This window comes from Tachysurus vachellii, chromosome 14 (genome assembly GCF_030014155.1).
Source record: "Tachysurus vachellii isolate PV-2020 chromosome 14, HZAU_Pvac_v1, whole genome shotgun sequence".
Classification (NCBI taxonomy): Eukaryota; Metazoa; Chordata; class Actinopteri; order Siluriformes; family Bagridae; genus Tachysurus; species Tachysurus vachellii.
Genome location: NC_083473.1, coordinates 16,891,104 through 16,914,356, shown reverse-complemented (window position 1 = coordinate 16,914,356; position 23,253 = coordinate 16,891,104). Strand labels below are relative to the sequence as shown.

Below are 23,253 nucleotides of genomic sequence, written 5' to 3'. Positions count from 1 at the left end.
GTTTTACAGGATATTTTTAACAGTTTAGCTCAGCATCTCTAAACTCTGTAAAAGTGTTTCAAATAACATTACAAACACAAGTTCTGTTTGCTCAGTTAATTAATTTTGTTAAATAATAATTTTATGATTTAACTCGCTTTACCATACATAATTTATTAGATTTAATCCAGTGGCAGCATGTTTTTTTTGTTTTGTTTTTTTTTTTTACAAAGAAGCTCTTGACTGAATGAAGGACACACATCAATTTCTTGATGGAAATGTATTTATTTGAGCGAGAGAGAGCGAGAGAGAGAGAGAGAATGAGAGAGAGAGAGAGAAAGAGAGACAGAAGCTATAATGCATTCTGTCAATAAGGACAAGTGAGAATCTCAAGGTCAACTATTCAATTAGAGAGAAATGGAAGTGGTCACATTCTGTCACCATCCACATCCAATCTGTGTGATGTGCTGAGTGATCCAGTGTTCACTTGCCTTTATTAAATCTAGACGCCTGTGTCTTTCACAATTTCTTAAAGTATATTAGTCACAACATTGCACTCCAGGTGGATTAGAAGCTTATCCCATGACCTTTCATTTCATTTTCATCAGAGGCTGTAGATGTGGCTAGTAGAGGATTATTTGTTCTTGTGTTTCTTAAACAAGGCATAGAGTACTTTCAATGTTGCTGGGACATCTTGGGACACAATATCTGAAGAAAGAAAAAATAAAAGCACAGGCACAGAAGGCAATGAATCATGCAGGCATACACTCACATGAGCAAACAGTACACAGAGATGTAATAAAGGTGTAGCAAACACTCTACAGTCCTAAACCTATTAATTAAATAATAATCAATAATTACATAATTATACATATGCACACACACATGTTGCTTCTTTTGATTTATTAGTGTATGCGGTGTTCATGGATTTATTAGTGTATGCAGTGTTCGTTATTAGTGTATGCGGTGTTCATGGATTAATGAATGATTGATTATTGAGGTGAATGAGTATGATCTCTAAGCAGTAAATGATTCCTACTTAATTATTGACTTCCTTGAATGATTTTCTTTTTCTCTGATGGCAAATCCACCATATTGTTATCACTGTTGTGTTAAAACATGAAATGTGCTGATCCACAAGCCTCTCAGTTGATACTGTATAAACAGCTGTTTATGGTCAATGGTCTGGTCTGTTATGGTGACCAATGGTCACCTGAGCATAACATCCATGCGTAGGTCCTCCCCAGATCTTTGCTACATAATTAAAAATTGTCTTTGAAAACTGTACACTGTATTCTAAAGCTGAAATTGGATGCTCAAAAAGCTTCAGATGTCCAAAAGCTTCTGGCCATAGAGTGTAACCCTAATCCTTAATCTCTAATCCCTAATCGTAATCCTAAAATGTTATCGATATCATCATCGCCCATGTACACAATTACATCAGTGCAAACATAATATTCGATGTTATAAACACTATATACTTAATCATTATCTGTTAGAGATTGGATGAATAGTTGTTTAAATATATTTGCTGAATGCCTTTTCTTTAAAGTCTGCTTTTCCTTTAATTTAGAGTTGACTGGATGCCCTACAGAATTTGTTAAAGCAGTTAAACCCCTCTAACAAACCAATTAAACTCCCATCAAACATCTCTTGAACAACATGTTTGTGCTTGTTCCAAATCAAACATTACTCAAGGACATTTCAAAGAGGCAATGCATCACTTTTGACAATGTACAATAGATAACATACTGATACAGATTTTTCAGAGTATAAACACTCACTCCACTTTTATAGGAACATCATTTTGGGTAAACTCTATTGGAAATACTCACAGCCTCACCTACTGAAATACACCAGCCTCTTTGGTACCAAAAATCATGCCTCGGTTAAAGTCACAGAGATCTTTGTTTTGATGTTTGGTGTATAATGTTCAGGTGTTCTTAATAAAGTGGATGGTAAGTGTATAACTTCTCACTGCTCACCTTCTGGGTCAACATTCTGTACTTGTATTTCTTTGTCATTAAGTAGATCCAGAGCCAGAGTGACGTTATGAAGCTAGAAGTAAGAAAGTCTGCATTATTAATAGTTTCAGCATATATATTTTTATTGAACAAACCTCCAAAAAATATACAGATTCTTTATTTGTGATCATTACACATACTGGAGAGAAAACCATTTCTGTCACTCAAATGATCTAATGATTAGATGAACTAAATTCATCTCAGGTGTTTACATAAATAGATAAATGTAAAATTTACATCCTGATTTTATAGATTTTTGTAAAGAAAAGAAAAACAAAATCTATTCTTAAAAGCACATCACAAATAAAAATGAACTGAACTGGATTGTTACGTACTTATTACTAGTAATTTACTTCCAGATTGTGGTTTCGATTCCTTTTTACAGATATTTCAAAGCAACCGAGAGTGAATGTTATATTTCTCAACAGAACAAAGTGTCTAAGGTTTTTACCATCTCTGAGTGGCTGGAAGGAGAGAGGTAGAACTCGTAGAGTGGAATGAAGAAACCCTCCAACTCACCAATCAGCAAAAGCAGAATCACACCATCTGCAAACTGATTATTAACAATATCATATTGCACTAATTATAGACATTTGTGTATGTGCTTACATTCGCATATTACTGCTCATGTCACTGGATTCATGCCTACTAAAACCATTGCATTTGCACAGAATCAAGCAGTCACTTTATTGTCATATTATCTTCAGTAATTTGTACTTTACTACAGTATACTCACACTTTACAGCCTGCATTTCACTGAGTTCAATTTTACCTAGTCTCATTTTAAACATACATGTGATATAAAGTGTTTTATATACAGAATATCCTATAGAGCTTTACCAGAATTTTAATTATTCAGTGTCTTACTTGCTTTGGGAAAATGATCCATCTGTGTTGACTTACCTGTTTCTCGATGTCAGACACCTGCAACCTTAATGGCGTCATGTTCTTATTGATAAAGTGTAAGAGCGCCTGTGGATAATGTGGACAATATTAAGATAATGAGATATTTAGAGATAATGTGGATAATAACATAATGTATCAGCATATTATTCACAGTATAATGAAGCTGTTTGACTGTTTGAATTGTAATTGTACCTTTTCAACTGTGGCAATTTTGTGTGTGTCAAGCTTGAGCAGTTCATCTATGGGATCGTCTTTTCATAAGAAAAACAAAATATTTGCACGTATGCACATGTTACTCATGATTAAGTAACCAGAAATACAGAGAAAAGACCCAAAAAATATATGTATGTATGTATGTATATATAAATATATTGACTTACTTTTAGATCCTTCTGTATCCTCACTGGAAATAGAGTGATATACAGTATATATATATATATATATATATATATATATATATATATATATATATATATATATATATATATGAGGCAAGTGAATATTAATACATATCATGTATATTTCTTTACTGAAATGATATTTTAGAATTATACCTTTGCAAAGTGATGTATTCTATCTGCTTGTCAGATTTGATGCCGCTTCTGTTAACCTGCATATTGAAAAGTAGTAATGAATGTCATGTAAGAAGGTGTGTCTTAAATTTAACACATTTAAAGGATATTCAGAGCTTGAGAAGGATATTCTGTAAAGGACAAGCACAGTCTCAGTCTATTAGTTAGTCCTGTCCTTATATAAATATATAATTTAAAATTCACCTCAAACATGATGACTTCCACACTGACATTTTGGGGAAGGGCCAGTTCAGGCTGGTAGTGCTTCACCATGGCCACCAACAGATGCAGAGTCGCCAGCAGGTCTCGACTGTGGATGACTTAACAACAGAGAGAGCCTTAATTATACACTCAAGCTTATTAGACAGTTAGGTTTGACTCGTTGGATGAATAGTGCAGTGCTAGTTCACCATTCCTTTTTCTGTGATGAAGGGAAAATTGTTATTTAGAATTCCAGGATTGCCAAAGACCTTTTCTTGAGGGCTCCATTAACCCTCATGACCATTAACCCTCATTTACTCCACCTAATGACTGAGTTGTATTCTGTCTCACATGTAGTCCACTTTACACAAACGTGTGAGTTAATGAATAATGGTATCACTACTGGTTTTGAAGTTTATGTGCATAACTTCTTAAGTAGTTAAACATATATGATGAATAGAATGCCTTAATGACAGTGACATAAATTGAATTAGGCAGATAGAGTTAATAAAGGATGGGAGCAATAATTACTCACGTTTGGCACACCATTTAACTTCATCAACAAGCCCTAGCTCCTTGTTGAGGGCCTGAAGAATCATCTCCAGTTTGGACATCTGGGCAGTACTGGTTAATGCGATCTCCTCAGCCGCTAAATGCACTCCTCCTAACCTGCCTGATATCAAATATTATGTAAAATGTTTTACGCAGACCAAAATTTGTTTAATGGCTGTTGCACTGAGAATGAAAGCTAATTTCTTACCCAGTAGGTGATGAATCACAAGTCCATCATAGATGTCTTCCTCCAGATTCTGGATCACAATGTGTTCTGGCTTCAGAGTACTGTTGATCCATTCTACCAGCACCTGTTGTTCAGCTAGACACATCAGATAAAGACATAACAGCTCCACAGTAAAGGGAATGTAGAATAATATAATCAGGACCTCACCTCTTTGAGCTTTACCAGTTTCGGATCATTTAAAGACGACGGCTGGATTATCTTTCTTCTTTCTCCTGCATAATGAGATAAATTCAATGGGGCATCACATTTTACATTTCAGCACCCTTCACAAGAAAGCTTTTCATCTTTTATTTAGTAATGACACAGAAGATGAAAAGGCCAACACAGGACTAGGCGAAATTCACTCGTATTAATTAGTCAGCTTAATAAAGGTAATGTTTTCACAGTAAATCACTCACCTTGGAAAGCTCCCTCATTGCCTTGCTCAGATTCCACACCTTTTTCCATTTGATGTTCTCTGATTAATTATACATAAATAAAATTAATAAGTGAACACCCACCGGTTTGGATGAACAAAATTATGACCAAGCTCAGACTGAATTAGTTGTTTGATCTGTTTTTGTGCTAATTTGTGGCTTTAGTAATATAAGATGTTTTTCATTATGTTGGTTTGCTAAGACCATTATCATTATTCAGAGACCCAACATTTCTAAATGCTAAACTCACCACAAACCTTCAGTCTGTTCTGTCCTCAGTGTGCTATGACTTTTGTGATTACAATTATATTTTCTAGGTATAGACACTCAAATAGATCATTTTAACTCCTAAACCTGTCAAGTTTCACCATACTTTTTTTTTAAATTGATGAATCTTACAGTTTTCCCATAGCAGATGATCAATCATCAATCAAAAATCTCCTATTTACTTACACTATCTAAACTCTCTCTCTCTCTCTCTCTCTCTCTCTCTCTCTCTCTCCCTCTCTCACACACACACACACACACACACACACAAACAAACACACAAACACCCCACACATTCACAAGGCCTGTAGCTCTTTTTCTCTCCCTCTCACCTCGTCAGCGTAAACCTCCATCTACATTCCTTTCAATGCCACACAGATTCCTTATCAATCTACCAGCAGCACAGAAGTCTTCTTACTTCAGTTTATTTATAAGCTGACAAAAAAGTTGTCAAGCTGACATTAACATTTGTCATGACAAACTTTAACTATCTAGGTCTTCATGCTAAGTTCATGATAAGGAAATACAAATAAAATCATTTGGATTCATCAATAGCCAAAGTTTATACTACACTATTTATATGACCTTTGGGTAACCATGGACAATCAACTGTCCTTTTCCTCTCATGTTGCTAATGTGACTCGCTCATGTCGGTTCCTTCTCTACAACATTAGAAGGATTCGGCCATTTTCATCCACACAGGCTTCTCAGGTACTTGTTCAGTCTCTTGTCATTTCTAGACTGGATTACTGCAATGCACTGCTGGCAGGTCTACCTATGAAGGCAATTCGTCCTCTGCACATGATCCCAAATGCAGCTGCACGACTTGTTTTCAACCTGCCAAAGTTCTTGCATACCACCCCGCTGCTGCAATCCCTCCACTGGCTTCCGGTAGCTGCATGCATCAGATTCAACACACTGATGCTGGCCTACAAAGCCAAAAATGGACCAGCTCCCTCTTACCTCAAAGCCCTCATCACTCCTCGCACTGCACCTCGCACCCTCCAATCTACCAGCACTGCTCAACTGGTTCCACCATCTCTCAGGGTAAGAGGCAAGTATACTACAAGACTCTTCTCGGTTCTGGCACCAAGGTGGTGGAATGAACTTCCCCTAGAGGTCTGGACAGCTGAGTCACTGGCTATTTTCAAACGGCGGTTGAAGACCTACTTATTCAGGAAACACTTTAACTAGTAACTTTCCCTATCTTTTGCATTTATAAAAAAAAAACCTTTGACACTTTTTCATTGTAACTTTGAACATTGTTTTAAACTCATGGTATCTTAAGTATGTAACCTAGTGAGACAGCATTAATGTATCCAATGTTAGATATTTTAGAAGCACTTATGTACGTCGCTCTGGATAAGGGCGTCTGCCAAATGCTGTAAATGTAAATGTAAATGTACATATATGAAATGATCTTTGATTGCTTCACAGAAGGAAGGGAACACTTGCAGTCTGCAGCAGTTTTCGCCTTTTCCACTCTTACACACACACACACACACACACACACACACACACACACATCAGCACAGACACAGCAAACTAACAGAAAAACCATCTCTGAAACAGATGGAGATTGAAATGTTTATTTGTGTGTGGTGATGGTTGTCAGGCCTATTTGCCTCAAGTTGACACAAGCCTTCACTCCACATCTAAACACACATCTGAATAAACAGGCCTACCTTCAGCAGCACAACAGCGGCACACGCACCCTGGCCTTACTCTCTGCCCTGACTCGTCCCTTTTGCACGTCTTTGCAAATCAACAATGTGACAATCAAAATCTCACCCGGTAGATTCTCAGGTTTAACCCTTGATCCCCAGTAAATTTAATGCCAAGAAAGAACAAAAGTGAATGTTGAATAAACACTAGGCTATTTAAGGAAGTGGCAGTGAAGTAACAGCTTCCTCTTACATGGTTTCTGAGCGGAAACTGAACAACACTGCAGTTGTGTTGCTCTAGGCAGATGTGTTACAGTATATATTATTGCAGTCATCTGAAGTCAACATTTGAACATTTCAAGTGAAAATTCTGTTCATGCATTTAAAATGTTTGACTGGAGAAAGTTATATGCTGTGTTAGAGTCATTACTAGTTTTAAGCAGTGGTGTGTTATTATTATTATTATTATTATTATTATTATTATTATTATTATTATTATCCCAATTGTTCAATTTCATCTCTGTGCTCGGTGAGAAGTGTGTTTCTATATCATCCTTTTCTTGGAAAAATTATACACATCTTTTTTCTCTCGCTTCTCTCTAAGTCAATGTTGAGACTCAAACACTCAGTGAAAAGGAAGAAGCAGTAATTTGGGCAGGGAAGTTACCATGGTTACCTGGCAAATAGGCAAGACCCGATTAGCTCTCAAATAAACAGAGATTAGAAGCACAGTATTCACCTTAACAGAAAAGAAGCCAGCAGTTTACACACAGCTTACACTTTAGATCTAGACAGAAAGAACATCTCTATGGTAGAACTGATTATTGATAAAAACTGATGTATCACAACACGTGCTTGAATGCTATACATATTAATAAATAACCAGATGATGTGTTTTATTTGTAATTCCATTCATATTTGAAAAGTTAATGATTATATGTTATCATGCGTACAATAAACTACATCATATTAAATATGAGTATTTAAATACTCTAACATGGGGGGGCACAGTGGCTTAGTGGTTAGCACGTTTGCCTCACACCTCCAGGGTTGGGGGTTCAAATTCCCACCTCCCCCCTTGTGTGTGTGGAGTTTGCATGTTCTCCCCGTGCCTCGGGGGTTTCCTCCGGGTACTCCGGTTTCCTCCCCCTGTCCAAAGACATGCATGGTAGGTTGATTGGCAACTCTGGGAAATAGTGTGTGATTGTGTGAGTGAATGAGAGTGTGTGTGTGTGCCCAGTGATGGGTTGGCACTCCGTCCAGGGTGTATCCTGCCTTGATGCCCGATGACGCCTGAGATAGGCACAGGCTCCCCATGACCCGAGGTAGTTCGGATAAATGGTAGAAAATGAGTGAGAGTAAATACTCTAACATTACACTAACCTCAAGTAAATGTGGCTTTTTACAGGGTTTTCTGGTTTCCTCCCAAAAATCATTCTAGATCCCTCTATATTTTGACTACATCTCCCCTGTGTGTGTGTGTGTGTGTGTGTGTGTGTGTGTGTGTGTGTGTGTGTGTGTGTGTGTGTGTGTGTGTGTGTGTGCGCGTGTGTGTGTGTGTCTGTGTCTGTGAGGATTCTGAGGCATCTAAAGATGTACCAGCTCCAGTTGGACTCTGCTTCATGAAGTATTCGGACATTTTAAGAGGAGATGCCGACTACAAGTGGTCTTTGAGAACAACAACTTCCTCATCATTACACAATTGTCGGACTGTATATTTATAATCACACCCTCAAGTGTCACCCAAGTGTGGATGAGGTTCCCTTTTGAGTCCGGTTCCTCTCAAGGTTTCTTCCTCTTCAATTTAAGGAGTTTTTAAAGCCTCAGTCACCTCAGGCTTGTTCATTGGGGATAAAAACAAACATATTTAAATATGTTTAATATTAATCTGGAATTTTTGTATTATATTAATCTTTGTATATTAAACTTTTTGAATTATGTTTCTTATGCTCTGTAAAGCTGCTTTAAGACAATGTCCACTGTTAAAAGCGCTATAAAAATAAATATGAACTGAACTGAACTGAACTGAACTGAACTGAACTGAACTGAACTGAACTGAATTGAATTGAATTGACATCATATCCAGGGAATATTCCAGCCTCATTCCTAGTACTATTGGGATAAACTCAGTACACAGATTAATTTAGATAAATTAATGAATGTTTTATCATATGGACCTCATTTTAATGACAACTTTCTTATTTGAAATACGTTTTAGAGATATTGTAATGCAGTGGTACAAAGCTACTAAGAAATACAATTTATTAAAATAGAATGTCTTTGGATGAAAGAAACATTGCAATTTAACCCTGGAATAATGTCATGGCCCTGCTCCATTCAGCTACTGGTTCTTCACACTGTAGATTATAGCAGATTATTATATTATAACTTTTCATCTACACAGACTTCTCATTATGAAGCATGTGCATTAACTTATTGTGCTATAAGCGATTTGTTTTAATAATATTTTATAGGATTGTTGTGAATGTATTTGTTCCTTTAAAGCAGACGAGGCGCCCACATTGCTTCCTTTTAAGAAGGTAATAAAAGGAAGATTAATAGCTGTGTAATTGAGTGCAATCTCATGATGTGCTTATTGATTTCCATAGCCACTTCTTCAATTATTTATAACTCTTTTTTTGTTTGGTGTTTGTTTTGTATGGTTTGGAGAGCTGTATTATTTTCAACCCATACAAATCACAATCCGACTTAGGCTTGATATTCTGCACTTTTCCCCACGTTAGTCATTTCCCCACGTTGACGATAAAAATGTGGAAATAAACAGCTGTACATCCATCACCTCATTCATTTTCCCCAGGATAGGATTGATTTTGGAGTCAGAGACTTCCTATATGAAGTGGAATGGTGTAGCTGTTTATATACAATCACAGAAGGTCTTGTGGAGAAAGTGTGTGTCCAGGCTAATAAGCACAAACCTGATTCTGTATTCAAGTCAATACACACTTTTATCTTTCAAAATTTTGTAGATAATAATTAGCTTATATAATTGATAAATAAATGGCAACCTGAACAAACAATAAAAAAAAATAATTACAGGAACACAATATACGTATAAATGTTTAATAACTGTAAGAATACATTTATAATATATATTATATTTTAAATAATCCACAGTGTATACAGATCATTGAATATCCAAAACTCAAGTGTTTATTAAACTAATTTAACACTGTTGGGAGCAGTGAGCCGAGTTCTCATAAATTATGCATTGTAGCGTTTGAGTTATATTTAGTGCATTCTGACAGAACAGAAGCGTCTGTACCTAAGAGCATAAAAAGACAGGCAACATGTGTAAATAAAATACAAACAGTGGACATATGGCATCAGTGAGTCAGAAGGTAAGTGTTGATCCGCAGTGAAACTCTCTTTTCTCCATCACTCAGCACTTTTGTAGTTGGTGAAGAGGTTATACAGGACTCTCAGAGTAGCCTTCAGGTTCAGATTTACAACATCTACAACACACACACACACACAGTGTACACAACAAATGGGAGTGTTAGAGTAAAAGTCTGGCAGTTCTAAAATAGTGGATAAGTCAGTGGATTTTTTCCCCTGAGCCCCATAAACCATTTTAAGAAAAGAATCAGTCACATCTACAGTCTTCATCACAATCCAAACCTGACAAACTGTATGGCTAATGGGGCATCTTTTTGAACATTGGAAGTGTCTTGAAGTTATTCTAATGTATATTCAGCACCTGAAAAACTGTTTGATAATGCGTTGCTTTCCTGTCACCAGTCTTGTCACAGGCCATATGTTCATGTGAGGAAACAACAAACTGTGTTCCTTTATGTGATTCTGACATGTTATTCTTTGTTTCTCTTTGTTTGTCTTGCAGAAACCTCCATGAGCCTTAGCTTTATAAGACCAATAATCAGAGAATCTCCAAAATACCAGTAGGGCCAGATGAGATTAAGAGTCTGTTAACCTCATAACACTGATCTACACATTGATCTTATTTTTGGTTCATTTTAACCAGTGGTTGTGAATCTAATAATGTTTAGTGATTACAGATTAATCCAGGAGACATAAACATTTGCAGGAATGTCCGACTAATGACATTTGAGACTGGTTTATTAGTCAAATTATATAAATATCCTACAGGTTCAGAGAAACATACTGGAGTTCTGTGCATATTGTGGATGGTTTTATAGTAAATGTCGCCATCTAATGAACCAACTACAAACTACAGGTCAGATGATATATATTTCTCTGACATATCTCTCTATAACATTGGCTATGGCTGTGACTCCTACAGTGATTTATACTATACACTGATGTTCTAACTTAGTAAATTATTAAATACTCAGCACCTTCTGGTCGAGCTTTGGGTTTCTTTAGTCCTCCATCCTGCATCAACTCGAAGGCAAATGCTACATTATGTACCTGGACACACAAATACTGTAAATTAAATTTCCTCACTCCTCAAAAAAAAAAAACTTTTTATTTTATATATTATTATTACATATGTTATGGTTTATGTTACAGAGCAGTCAGTGCAGCTGAATGAATGAGGAGCTGTATACTCACTTTCTGCTCAAAGTTCTCTGGTGTGAGGTAAAAGTTATACAGCGGTACAAAATAACCTTCCAACAGGCCCATCAACAGCACCAGGTATACACCATCTGCAAACTATCAACATGCACACACACACACACACACACACACACGAGTTGCACAAATTATATATTAATGCTTAGATGTTAACAGATACAGGATATGTATGGAACTTTGTAAGTCTTTTCAATATGTATAAAGCACTGTCAGAAAGAGAAGAGAAGAGAAGAGAAGAGAAGAGAAGAGAAGAGAAGAGAAGAGAAGAGAAGAGAAGAGAAGAGAAGAGAAGAGAAGAGAAGAGAAGAGGAGAAACTCACCTGTGACTCCAGCTCAGTGACTTCCAGATTTAGTTTGTTCAGATGTTTATTTACAAAGGTAATCAGGGACTGAGAAAGATGATTAACAATCAATCAATCAATCAATCATTCAGTCAGTCAGGCAATCAATCAATCAGTCAATCAAACAATTAATACAATAGAAAGAACTACTAATAGTAATTGGTGGTTTTAAAGCTTTTAAAGATTAAAGGTTTAAAGGGTTAAAGGTTTAAAGCTTTAAAGAGACTTCACTAGTTTAAAACATTATAAAAGATGAGATCTTAAATACTGTGAGACAAAGTGTTTTACCGTCTTGACCACATTGAGCTTGTCAGGTGCATGGTCCAATAAGGTGTCAAACGCATCCCTCTCTGTAACCACAAAACAGCATATGTTTATTATAAATGTAAGATATATTACATAAACTTGTGCAACTGATTTACATGGACAATATGGCCAAAAGTTTGTGGACACCTGACTATCACACCGATATGTGGTTCTGCCCTTCACAGGAGATGTTTGTGAACTGTAGCATTAAAATTTCCCTTTACTGGAACTAAGAAGTCCAAACACTGTTCCAGCTTCATGAGGACCTGAAGTGTGTAAAAGTTTAAGTGGAAGAACGTGAGAGAGCTCCGATTTCAACCCTACTGAACTGGGGATGGACTGGAACACTGCACACCAGTCCTCCTCACCCGTCAGTGTCTGATCTCACTAATGCTCTGGGGACTGAATGAGAAATCCCCATAGACATGATCGGAGTCGAAATTCTTCCCAGAAGAGTAGGGGAGGGGGTGAAATCTGGAATAAGATATTCAACAAGCAAACATAATGGTGTGATGGTCCACAAACTTTTGGCAATGCAGTGTACTTGTCAGATATGGAGCTCTTGTCAGATAAATGTCTCATTTTTACCCACATATTGCCTACTCACCGAATCTTCCCATCATCATCCTGCAAAAGAAAAGGAGTAATACAATGGTTACAAAACCTTCATCTGACCACTAGATGTCACTAAGGGACTAAAACACTTTACTTACTCTGTAGTAGTTGTGAGTTCTTTTGTTATACGTGATGTGTGTAAGATGCCCTCCTTTTTCTATAGAAGATAAAGAGATTGAGATATTTACTATTTATGTCATATGATGTTAATGGAATGAGCATGTCTCTCTTATAGACAAGTTACACACCTTGACTACCACCACTTTTACAGAGACATGCTCAGGAAGTCTGATTGGGGCCATAAAGTGCATAGCCAGAGTCACCAGCAAGTAAACGATGGCCACCAGGTTCTTCGAGTGGATTGCTGAAAGAAATTTTAAACATTTAGCCTTGTAAGTATAAATAAACACACACTCCTCACAGTGTTGTACTCACAATCAACTCCCCAATCTATCGTCCAGCCTTGAGGTCGGAGCAAATCATTCACTGATTCCAGTACAGTTTGTAGCTTCTGTTTCTGACCGATCTCTGATTGGGTCACTTCTGCTACATTCAGCTTACATCCTGACAGCTTCTCTGTTGGAGATATACACACACACACACAGAGAGAGAGAGAGAGAGAGAGAGAGAGAGAGAGAGAGAGAGAGAGAGAGAGAGAGAGAGAGAGAGAGTGAGAGAGAGAGAGAGAGAGAGTTAGTTGTGCCTAGTGTAAATCAGCATATACTGTATATTGATTAAAAGATTTGCTCTTTCTTACTTTTTTCAATATGTTTTCTTACCAAACAGCTTTTGCAGCACCTGTCCATCATAGAGATCCTCTTCTAGATCTTTAACAATGATCCTTTCTTCCTCCAGCTCATTATTGATCCAGTCGATCAGAACCTGGGTTTATTGCAAGAGTAACCATTGTTATTCAGGCAACACTGATCAGCTTCACCATAACTGGGCTTCTTCTTGTCTCTCTACTCAGTTTACCAGAATGAGCTATACATGAAATGAGTCCTGAAATGCTTTTACTACACAACACGCTTTACTCTTAAAGTCTACTGCTGTCAGTGTTTTCAATTCAATTCAATTCAAATTTATTTGTATAGCGCTTTTAACAGTGAACATTTTCTCAAAGCAGCTTTACAGAACATAAGAAACATAGTACAAAAAGTTATTTATACAAAGATTAATATAAAACAAAATTATTAATTAATATTTAAGATTAATATTAGACATATATTTAAATTTAAAGTATTTGTATTTATCCCCAATGAGCAATCCTGAGGTGACTGATGTGACTGTGGAGAGGAAAACTCCCTTAAATTAAAGAGGAAGAAACCTTGAGAGGAACCAGACTCAGAAGGGAACCTCATCCTCATTTGGGTGACACTGGAGAGTGTTATTATAAATACAGAGTCTGGCACTTGTTTATTGATGAGGAGATCAATACATTAGGAGTCAAAAGTTTGTTGGCAAAAGAAACAAGCAAAAAGAACAAGAAACACACCTTCTGTAGCTCTTTAAATTTGGGATTTTCTCTAGACGTGGGATCTAACATAATCCTCTCTGCATTCTCCTCTGTGAAGAGAATAATACATAATGAACATGTTCAATAAGCTTAAAAAAAAGAAAACCTTTTAGATTATAAATAAAAGCTGCAGTTTGTGTCAAATTAACCAACCAAACAAATAAATCCTCATGAGAACAATTGGAGATTTACTCTACAAGGTTAATACTGGCGGACATTTTGTATCCACCAAGAAAGGAGATATACTGTATATGTATATGATAGACATATAATATATAATATACATGTGTATGTGTGTATAAATATATTTCCACTCTGACCAAACATTTTGTGAGTCAGTTTTCCCACTCACTTCTCTGTAAAGACAGAGATGAAATCTTTCCTCTTTCCTGTGACTCAGATGTCATTCAGAGTAAAACTGGGTGGTGTCTAAATGTTAGCAAAGAGAAATTATATTCACACTGGAAATGACATTTAATCTCATTTAGGACTAAACTTTGTTCGTTTAGACAATAAGCTGAAACAAATAAGAAAGCTTACTTCTTTATGATTCTAGACAAGAACAAAAATGGCATTAGAGTCATGGATGGAAAATGTACACGTTTCTCTTTCTGGATTCCTGACTTTATTTAAATAAATATTAATGCAAATGTTTTATTGTTTTACTTGATTTTCATTATCACTACAATAGAAAATAGGGAAGAGGCAGCAAATTTAAGACACGAGGTCCTTCACATATATTAAATATTTGAAATAATTTCAACACCTCACCTGCCTCACACCTCATTATTGGTTTCTGACTGTTTCAAGAGATTTTACTTAAAACGTTTTCTGACATCAAAACTCTCTCTTTTACATGTTTAAAGCTTCCTGCAAAGCTACAGATGAAAGTGTGCTATAATATGATATATTTGTATGGTATTTCAGAGTTACTGAAATCTAAAAGTGCTTTAAGCTTTAGAAAAATAAGCCTTGACTATTTTTCAGAGAATACACACGATGCAAATACTGTGTGTTCAAATCACTCCTGATAGCGAGACAGTTAATTGAGCTGAATTAATGATGAAGGAGGAGTATGTTACCTAGCAGCATGTCCTCTGGGAGCAGGTCAGTACTGGTAGGAAGGAGTGGAGCATTGATGGCAAACTTTCCTTCTTCCTGAAGGTCACTCACTAAAGACACACAAACATCAAAAACAATATGCAATGTAAGAAAAGGGATTTCTCTAGTGTCTGTTTTATTTGTAGATCTTTTGTCACAAAGGCCTTTTTTATTTGTGTGATTCCGCTTAACCAACATAGACAGTTATCCTACACCCAAATTGTCCCTATTTCCTCTTTTCTTTCTTCCCCTTTCTTAACTGGTCACTAATGTCTATCCATAGAGATGGAAATGTAATCTACTTCCTTTTTGGTTATACAGTGTGCTGGATTCTTTTCATATGCCGCTGTCACCATATCTTATGGGTAGCTGAAGGCAGAGATTTATATCAGAGACACCAAAACACAGCCACACCCTCTCGGAGATACTGATATTAATGCCGTCATAGAGCTAAGAAGCTAAATTAAGTCTCATCTCTGAACTTTTCTAGAGTTACAAACTACAAAATCTACTTCAGAAAGTGATTATTTCTTTATTTCCTGTACACGTAGCTATACTTAGAGGCTTGCAAGGGGAGCTTGTACTGTATGTTGGAACAAATTGTCATTTCCTTTGCGATTACAACAAGCATTTATCATAATTATGCTATTTGCTCTGAAAGTGGCTGCACAGTCTAAATCATCTCGGAATCCTCTGGACACAAACTAATCTGATCTAACAGAAAAGCCGGGGTGGTTGGGTATAAAACATCACAGAAGCCCTGAATTTACAGGAGAGAGTGCAAAGCTAATCCATGCAAGTAGTAGAGCTTATGGACTGTACAATCAACAAATATCAGGCTTTCAGTCTGAAGTCTATTGAGCTGCACTACACATAGTCAAAGAGACCGATTCTAAATAATAATAATTACACAACAGAGTTCGCTATGAAGGACATTTGTGCTATCCAACAAGTAAACACATCATTTTCATTCATTGATTCCCTTTAACACAACACTACCTTGCTTTTTTCTCTTAGTCCCACATAGTAGCCCAGCCATATCGTAAAATACAGTCCGGGATCCAGCAGGTACCCTTAAGAATATGACGGCAGAAAGGGCGTGTGTGTGTGTGTGTGTGTGTGTGTGTGTGTGTGTGTGTGTGTGGGCTGCTGTTTGTAAGGCTATGGCATTGAATCTAGCTTTTGCAGGCGTTATTTCTGTCATGCACAACCCCCTTCACTTTGCTGCTCCTGTTTCACTAGGCGACAGGAGAGGAGGGGAGACAAGAACAGCTAGAAAATCATAACATGGCTGAATCGTAAAGGACAGGAAAGCACAGGTAGTCTGGCAGCTCTGTATAATGACCTTTTTTTAATATTCTAATGTGTTCATGAACATAGGTTGCATGATAATCAAACAACTGGACATTTCTTTATGCATAGAGTCAATAGCTATGCCAAATAACCCTTATAATACAAATTCAGAGACTGGAAATCTTGTTTATCAGCCTGTGTGCAGATATTGAAATAAAAAAATAAAAAATAGCAAATATATATTTTTAGATCATTCTCATTAGCTCTGATGTACAGTGTGTTGTCCTGGACTGGACATTTAATTAAACGTTTTAAATTAATCAGCAAGCCTTTGCCTACTGTTGAGCTACATATTATATATACCTTAAAAGCAATGCAGGCTTCATCTCCTGAAACCATTTTCATGTTCAAGTCCATTAGCAAAGTGCAGCTGAGCAGGCTGCATCTTACTGCCTTGTCACAGAGAACCACTTACAGCCAGTACAAATCAATACAACTGCATCTTGTATACGAATAATTTACACAGGTCCGAGTTCAGATCAGATTTTTGTCATTTTCTGTCCTAACCTACAGGGTTAATTTGAAAAAGACCCTGCAGTGCAAAAAAAAAAAAAAATCTTAACAAGTGCAATATCTTGAATATAGACAAATTCAAGCATTTATTTCTATAAAGGAATTTTAATTATGAAATTAGCAAATCTGTCTAGAATTAGGTCTAATGATCTTATATTAGTTATATAATAATCTCATAATACACATTAAATAACTTTTCCTTTATTCAGTTTATATATTCACTTGCTAAGTGATCATGTGTTGTTCAAGCAGATTAAAATATAAAATAAAAGTTCCATAGATGCAAAATCAAACCATATCTACAGCTTTTCTCTAGGAAAACATCTTCTGCAGGATATATTAAAGGCTATTTGAGCTTAGACACACATGGAGTCACTATAAATGTAGCTCTGGATATTTCTGGAGTGTGGCTGGTTAGATTTGACACATAACCGTCAAATGAGAAACAGGGAACAGACTGTGCTGAATTATACAGCTGTTTCTACTGCATTTATTTTATTACAAACATGATTACTGCAGCTGTGCTCTGTCAAATAATTAAGCAGGTCTACATTTACAATTAGAAAATTGCTATATGGGTCAAAATTCAAAGCAAAGGATCAAATATTTACAACTTACTTTTAGTAACTGTCTTCTGTGTCACTACAGTCAGTACACAGTGGAGAATGTGACTGCTGGTAAGGGGAAAACAATGACTTGCACTTAACGCTTGTCACGGTCAGCTCTGCTTATCTGAGAAAAAACTAACTTGTTCATTAGGAAATACAACAGCAGGAGCTCTGATGGTCTGCTACAAAATTTCTATTCAAATGAGTGACACATGGGTTGTGTTTCTGGTGCTAAGGTTTGCAGAACTGGCCTTTAAGGACATTTCAATTCAAACATCTTTACTCCATAAAATCGTTATATATTTTTTCTTATTAGACAAGCAAGCAAATCTAAATAGTCAGACCAAAAAAATTCTGATTCAAATTAAAAAAATATTTGTTTGTTTCATTTTAATTAGAGATTTTTTAGTATAATCGTTTTAAGGAACTTTTATTGTGGTGACTTACACTGAGCATCCACAGTGAGGGAATGTGACGTGGTTAACTTACAGCACAAGTTTAATAGCTAATTAAGAGTGGCAACCATTCAGATAGGAAATATTGAATTTATTTCTGTTTCTCACTTGACAATTTGCATTGACCCTGCATTGCATTTTCACACATTTTGGAACTAATAACATAGGCCCTGTTGAAATCATTGAGTAAGTAATGGCGGTATCGCGGAATATAAGAAAACCATAAACTTAACCATAATACTGTCAGTTACTCTCTGTGTAAAAAAAAGTCTTTGAGCAACATTGGTCACACCACACACACACACACATGCTGCAGTGTTTAGGAAAGTGGCAAGAATGAACTCCCAGGGATAAACAAACACACGCATCAAACAAACACACATCAATCTGAGAGAAAGTTTGAGAAGACGACAAAGAAATTTACAATAATATAAAGGAATAATGTAAAGGATGTGTTGGAAATAAAGTTTGTTTTTTTCTTCCAGCTTCTCTCAGCACAGCAGATCACTGATCCCCATATTTAATTTGGCATAGGTTTTGATAAAATCCCTTCCTGTTACAACCCTCCAATTTTTATTTCATCTTGGGACCGGCTATGAGAGCACACTGGTTTGTGCAGCCCCTAGAGACTGGGTAGGTTTCCTGCCCAGAAATCAAACCTGAGCCACATGGCATCTTAACAGCTGGAGCACCAGGGAAATCATATAAAGTTACCTGTTAATAAAAAGTGTTGATTTCTCTTACATTTGGAGACATTGTTGGAGTGAAGAACTCGAGTGTCCTGCACAGAGCCCTGACTCTGACTCAAACCCACTTAACACCTTTAAAATGAACACAAACCCCCACAGCCATGCTGCCTTCCCAGGAGAGTGGAGCTCATTATAACAACAAAACAGGAGACTAAATAAGGACTGGGATGTTCAAAAGAGCGTTATCAGCAGGTATCCACAAACTTTTGACACACAGATAAGAAGGCAATGCACAGTGCAACATAACAAATCCAACAGGAAGAGAACTCCAAAGCTGTCATACTAAACATCTCATCAGTCTAATCTTTGTTTTGGTTTAATCGCTTATGTTTGTTTGAAGCAAATTGTTTCCATCATTGACCACATGCTCATGATCCACCCAGAAGTACCACCCTAGAAAAATATATCTAGAACATCAGTTTTCCAGCCAGGGGACAGACAGTGTATTGAGGGTCTCAATACACTTACAGTAACAGTTCCTTCTCAGGACCTCAGTTTTAATGTCCACAACATGGATATAAGGTACTGCTGCTGTATGCTGCTGGTTTCAGTGGTGGCAAGCTGCCATATACAACCCAGTTTAATTAACAGCTGAATTTCACAATACCATACATCAGTGTTTAAATAGTTAAGCACACACAACACCAGTCTCAAACACAAGCCTGGCTATTACTATATGGATAGCATATTTTTGCAAATGACAAATTCATATTGCTGACAAAAAAAAGAAAATACCACATGTAATACATAAGAAATATAAACAAGGTCCTCTATTTGCACTGGAAAATATCATTACTGTATGATAAACTTTATGTAGCATTTTATATTAGATGATGACTTGATTTATCTGGGCTGTACTGTATGTGTCACAAAAATTGTTAAATATTAGATCATCCTATTTGTCATTGTCCCTAATTTTCTTTTTTAATTGTATTTTTATTATTTTTCCCTTTTTGTTGCAATTTTTTTACCTAACGCTACTAAAGCTAACCATAAAAATGGAATAAATGTCAACACAGTGAAAGAGCCTGGGAAACCTTTTCTAAACTACACCAGAGTAATAACATCAAAGCTAATTAATTTACCTAACAATACACTCCATAAAGCCACTTTCCATTGAAACAACAGAAAGAGCACACTGTAACACACTAAATGGCCAAAAGGCTTGTGAACACAGGAACAGAGTCCAAAACTGCTCCAACAGGACAATGCCCCTGTGCATAAAGGGAGCTCCATGGAGCATGGAGTAAAAGAATTCAAGTGTCCTTTACCTCAACCTCACTAAACACACTTGTGATGAACTGGAACACAGACTGCACCCTGTCCTCTGTGCTGGACATCAAAGCCTGACCTCACCAATGCTCTCGTAGCTGTGGTGTTTTGTGTTCATTCAGCTACAAGAGATTTATAGGACAGTCACTCTCCAAAGTCCAGTGGAAAGCCTGTCCAGAAAAGTGGAAATTTTAGAACAGAAAAGTGGGAATAAATGTGGAATGGAATGTTCAACAAGCACATATGGGTGTGATGGTCAGAGACCCACAAGGTTTTGCAGTAGCTTCTCAGATGGGTACTAGCACACTTGTGTGAGGCTGTGAGGGTTCTCTCTGAATGAATGAGCTCAAAACATACACAGATGGGGAGATGGGAGGGAGATTTGAATTTGTCTGAGCATTTGTCCGTCCCATACTTTAATTTCAATTCATAATCATCTAAAATAACATTAGCGATTAAATAATAAGGGTTTGTATGATTATTTAAGGTTTAAAAGATCACATTCTGTACATGCCTGGTCAACAACAACAAACTCACCAGCTGTCATTACGCTGTTTCAGTCCAACATTCAGTTCACACAGTTACATTTCTGTCACAGGGCAAACTTCCTAAGCAACTTAATTGTTGATAGACAAAACAATAGTTACAATATTCCTCATTTTAAAAATTCTGCAGGCACAGAGGAAGTTTCGAGACACATACATTTGCACACAAAGGATGTCAAATAATCATAAAAGTAAGTTAATTAACAATTTTTCCTTGTTAAAAAAATCTGAATGGCATTAAATCTGTCAAGAAAATTAAGTGTTTAACAGTCATGTGAAAGAGCTGGCTCACATGCTCTCACACACACATACACACACACACACACACACACACACTTTGCAGCTGTTCACACATAACAATGGGGTGACCGGTGAAGTATAAGACTAAATGTAGTAAAACAAATATGTATGTAAATAAAAGCATAGAGACAAACGGAAGAAGTTTTTCATTTTAAACACTAATGCCACTGGAGATAAAACAAAGGCAGAAAATTAAATACTGTTATCTTAACATCCCTGCATTCCTGGCATACTTGTCTATTTATGTTCATTTCATCAGCACCAGTGTCAGCCTTCAGCTTAACATTTCCACATGACTTCACTGGATTATTCTATACAGCGACTCTTCACTCTTATTACCATTCATATGTATCCTTTGAATGAACATGATTAAAAAGCTTTAGGGGTAACTGATGCCAGACAAGACATGTCTCAGGCACTGCTGAAAATGAAGTGTATTTAAAACAGCACCATGGACAGAAGCTCTAATGTACAACACATGTTAATTACTCCTATAAGGAGGTCTCTATCAACAATTCAGATTTTTGTTTATTTATTTCTTTTTTACCTTCTTTTGCTTTCTTCTTGCGAGACAGAGTGCCTCCGAGCTTCCCGAGAAAAGACTCGTCCTTCTTCATCTTTCCCGTGTGCGCCGCTGATCTGGATGAAACACCGGACATCTCTCAAACTTCTGGGATTTCCTTTGCAACCAGGGCTGTGTTTCAAATCCAGAAACGACACCTTCAGTACACTTCAGAGCGCACCTGGTGGTAGCAAAGATGCCACGTTAAAGCACTACAGCGGCACAGACAATGGCCAAGCGGAAAGAGGCCTGCGTTTGGACGAACAAGTGAAGGGTGACTCGTTATACAGTCACTGGGCTGACCTATGGAACGCCAAAAGGTCCATAAACTCGGAGAATATTTCAAACAAGTTTATATTGTTAAGAGGGCTTTTAAAGTCAACACTATTCAACACTAGTGATGTGCAGTTCCCTAACAACGAACCTTTATGCTAAGAAGGTAAATTAGGTATGTAGGTAAATAAAATACACGTGTTAATAGAACCACTGATCTATGTATCTATGTCTATTTGATCTATGTATCTATGTCATATGTTCTATGTCCTTTATGTAGCACCAGGGTCTCATTTCACTATGTACTGCAACAGCTATATATGGTTGAAATGACAATAAAAGCTTCTTGACTTGATGTATACCATGTGCTGTGCACAGGGCAACAAGGCATCTCTGCTGGGTCTCCAAATAACAACTATATTGTTAATGAACCTGTTCATACATTAAATGTTTGAGTAAAATGGTTAAATCAGTATGATTGAAATAATAAAAAATATCAAATCTTTGAATTTTTAGCTTGGGTTTCTGTCTGAACGCTTCCATGCATGTCCCCATGAGTTTCCTTCCATGTTCTCTGGTTTCCTCCCATGTGAGTTGTTTTCAATCCTTTATGATCCCTAAGTGAATTCCTTCTGGCATCGCTGTGATTTTCAGGTAGGATGTGAACCTTCCTCAGACATCTTTCATTTGTGATGATCACACTTCTCTTTTCACGGTTGCAAAATTAAAATAAAACATCAGACATTTAAGTTTGTTATCCAAAAGGCATTTAAAAAAAATAAATAAATAAATACTGTTTAATAAAACATGATTTTTTTAGAATGCAGGATTTTCTATGCGATTATTAAATATAAAAAAAAATATATTATATAATCATAACATTGCCATAAAATAACCAACTAGTATGAAACGGTGATTTATAAAGTTTGTGGTTAGTGGTTGTGAATGTGGTTATTAGCAAGTAATTAAGCATAGGGGTTTGCATTAATACTTCCATTTGCCACTTTTGCCATGTTTATGAACTGTTTGGCTTTCCACACTGCCTTTGCCTCCTCCCACTGCCAGGACCAAGGATGTAAATTTAGCATCCTGAATATCTTCAGGAGAAAACCAATGACATGATTTTTAAATATAAACCCATTTTACCTTTAATGATCTATGGTGAATTCTAAAAATAAAAAAGAACATATACAAAAGTTACAAGATAAACTGAAACAATCTCACTGTATATCATCAACCTTATATTCTGGTATCTTCTTCTAGTCTGTGTCTCACTGACCCATCTTTGTAACATGCCTTTTAATATACACACTGTATATTTATTTCAATTTGTAATATACT

At 36.5% G+C, this 23,253-nt stretch overlaps 2 protein-coding genes across 5 annotated transcripts; both read right to left on the bottom strand.

Moving 5' to 3' along the window:
* Positions 1–244: 244 nt before the first annotated feature.
* parvg (parvin, gamma) lies at positions 245–7,090 on the bottom strand. Of its 3 annotated transcripts, none has more exons than XM_060886152.1 (13): positions 6,956–7,090; positions 4,880–4,938; positions 4,629–4,693; positions 4,443–4,545; positions 4,218–4,355; positions 3,686–3,801; positions 3,464–3,519; positions 3,290–3,312; positions 3,102–3,160; positions 2,907–2,975; positions 2,455–2,556; positions 1,965–2,037; positions 245–687 (listed from the first exon to the last, which is right to left on the bottom strand). In XM_060886152.1, the coding sequence occupies exons 2-13, from the start codon at positions 4,926–4,928 to the stop codon at positions 614–616; spliced, it is 927 nt and encodes a 308-aa protein (XP_060742135.1). In that variant the 5' UTR covers positions 4,929–4,938; positions 6,956–7,090; the 3' UTR covers positions 245–613. The 3 variants fall into 3 exon arrangements, with proteins under 3 accessions (XP_060742135.1, XP_060742134.1, XP_060742136.1); XM_060886151.1 differs by having other exon boundaries at positions 6,850–7,080; XM_060886153.1 differs by lacking the exon at positions 6,956–7,090 and adding an exon at positions 5,497–6,830.
* Positions 7,091–9,895: 2,805 nt separating this feature from the next.
* Positions 9,896–22,239, bottom strand: parvb (parvin, beta). Of its 2 annotated transcripts, none has more exons than XM_060886149.1 (13): positions 21,625–22,239; positions 15,264–15,353; positions 14,161–14,231; positions 13,445–13,547; positions 13,101–13,241; positions 12,914–13,029; positions 12,764–12,822; positions 12,658–12,677; positions 12,033–12,094; positions 11,724–11,792; positions 11,380–11,481; positions 11,163–11,235; positions 9,896–10,301 (listed from the first exon to the last, which is right to left on the bottom strand). In XM_060886149.1, exons 1-13 carry the CDS (start codon positions 21,734–21,736, stop codon positions 10,225–10,227), a joined length of 1,095 nt encoding a protein of 364 aa, XP_060742132.1. In that variant the 5' UTR covers positions 21,737–22,239; the 3' UTR covers positions 9,896–10,224. The 2 variants fall into 2 exon arrangements, with proteins under 2 accessions (XP_060742132.1, XP_060742133.1); XM_060886150.1 differs by lacking the exon at positions 21,625–22,239 and adding an exon at positions 17,767–17,844.
* Positions 22,240–23,253: the final 1,014 nt, after the last annotated feature.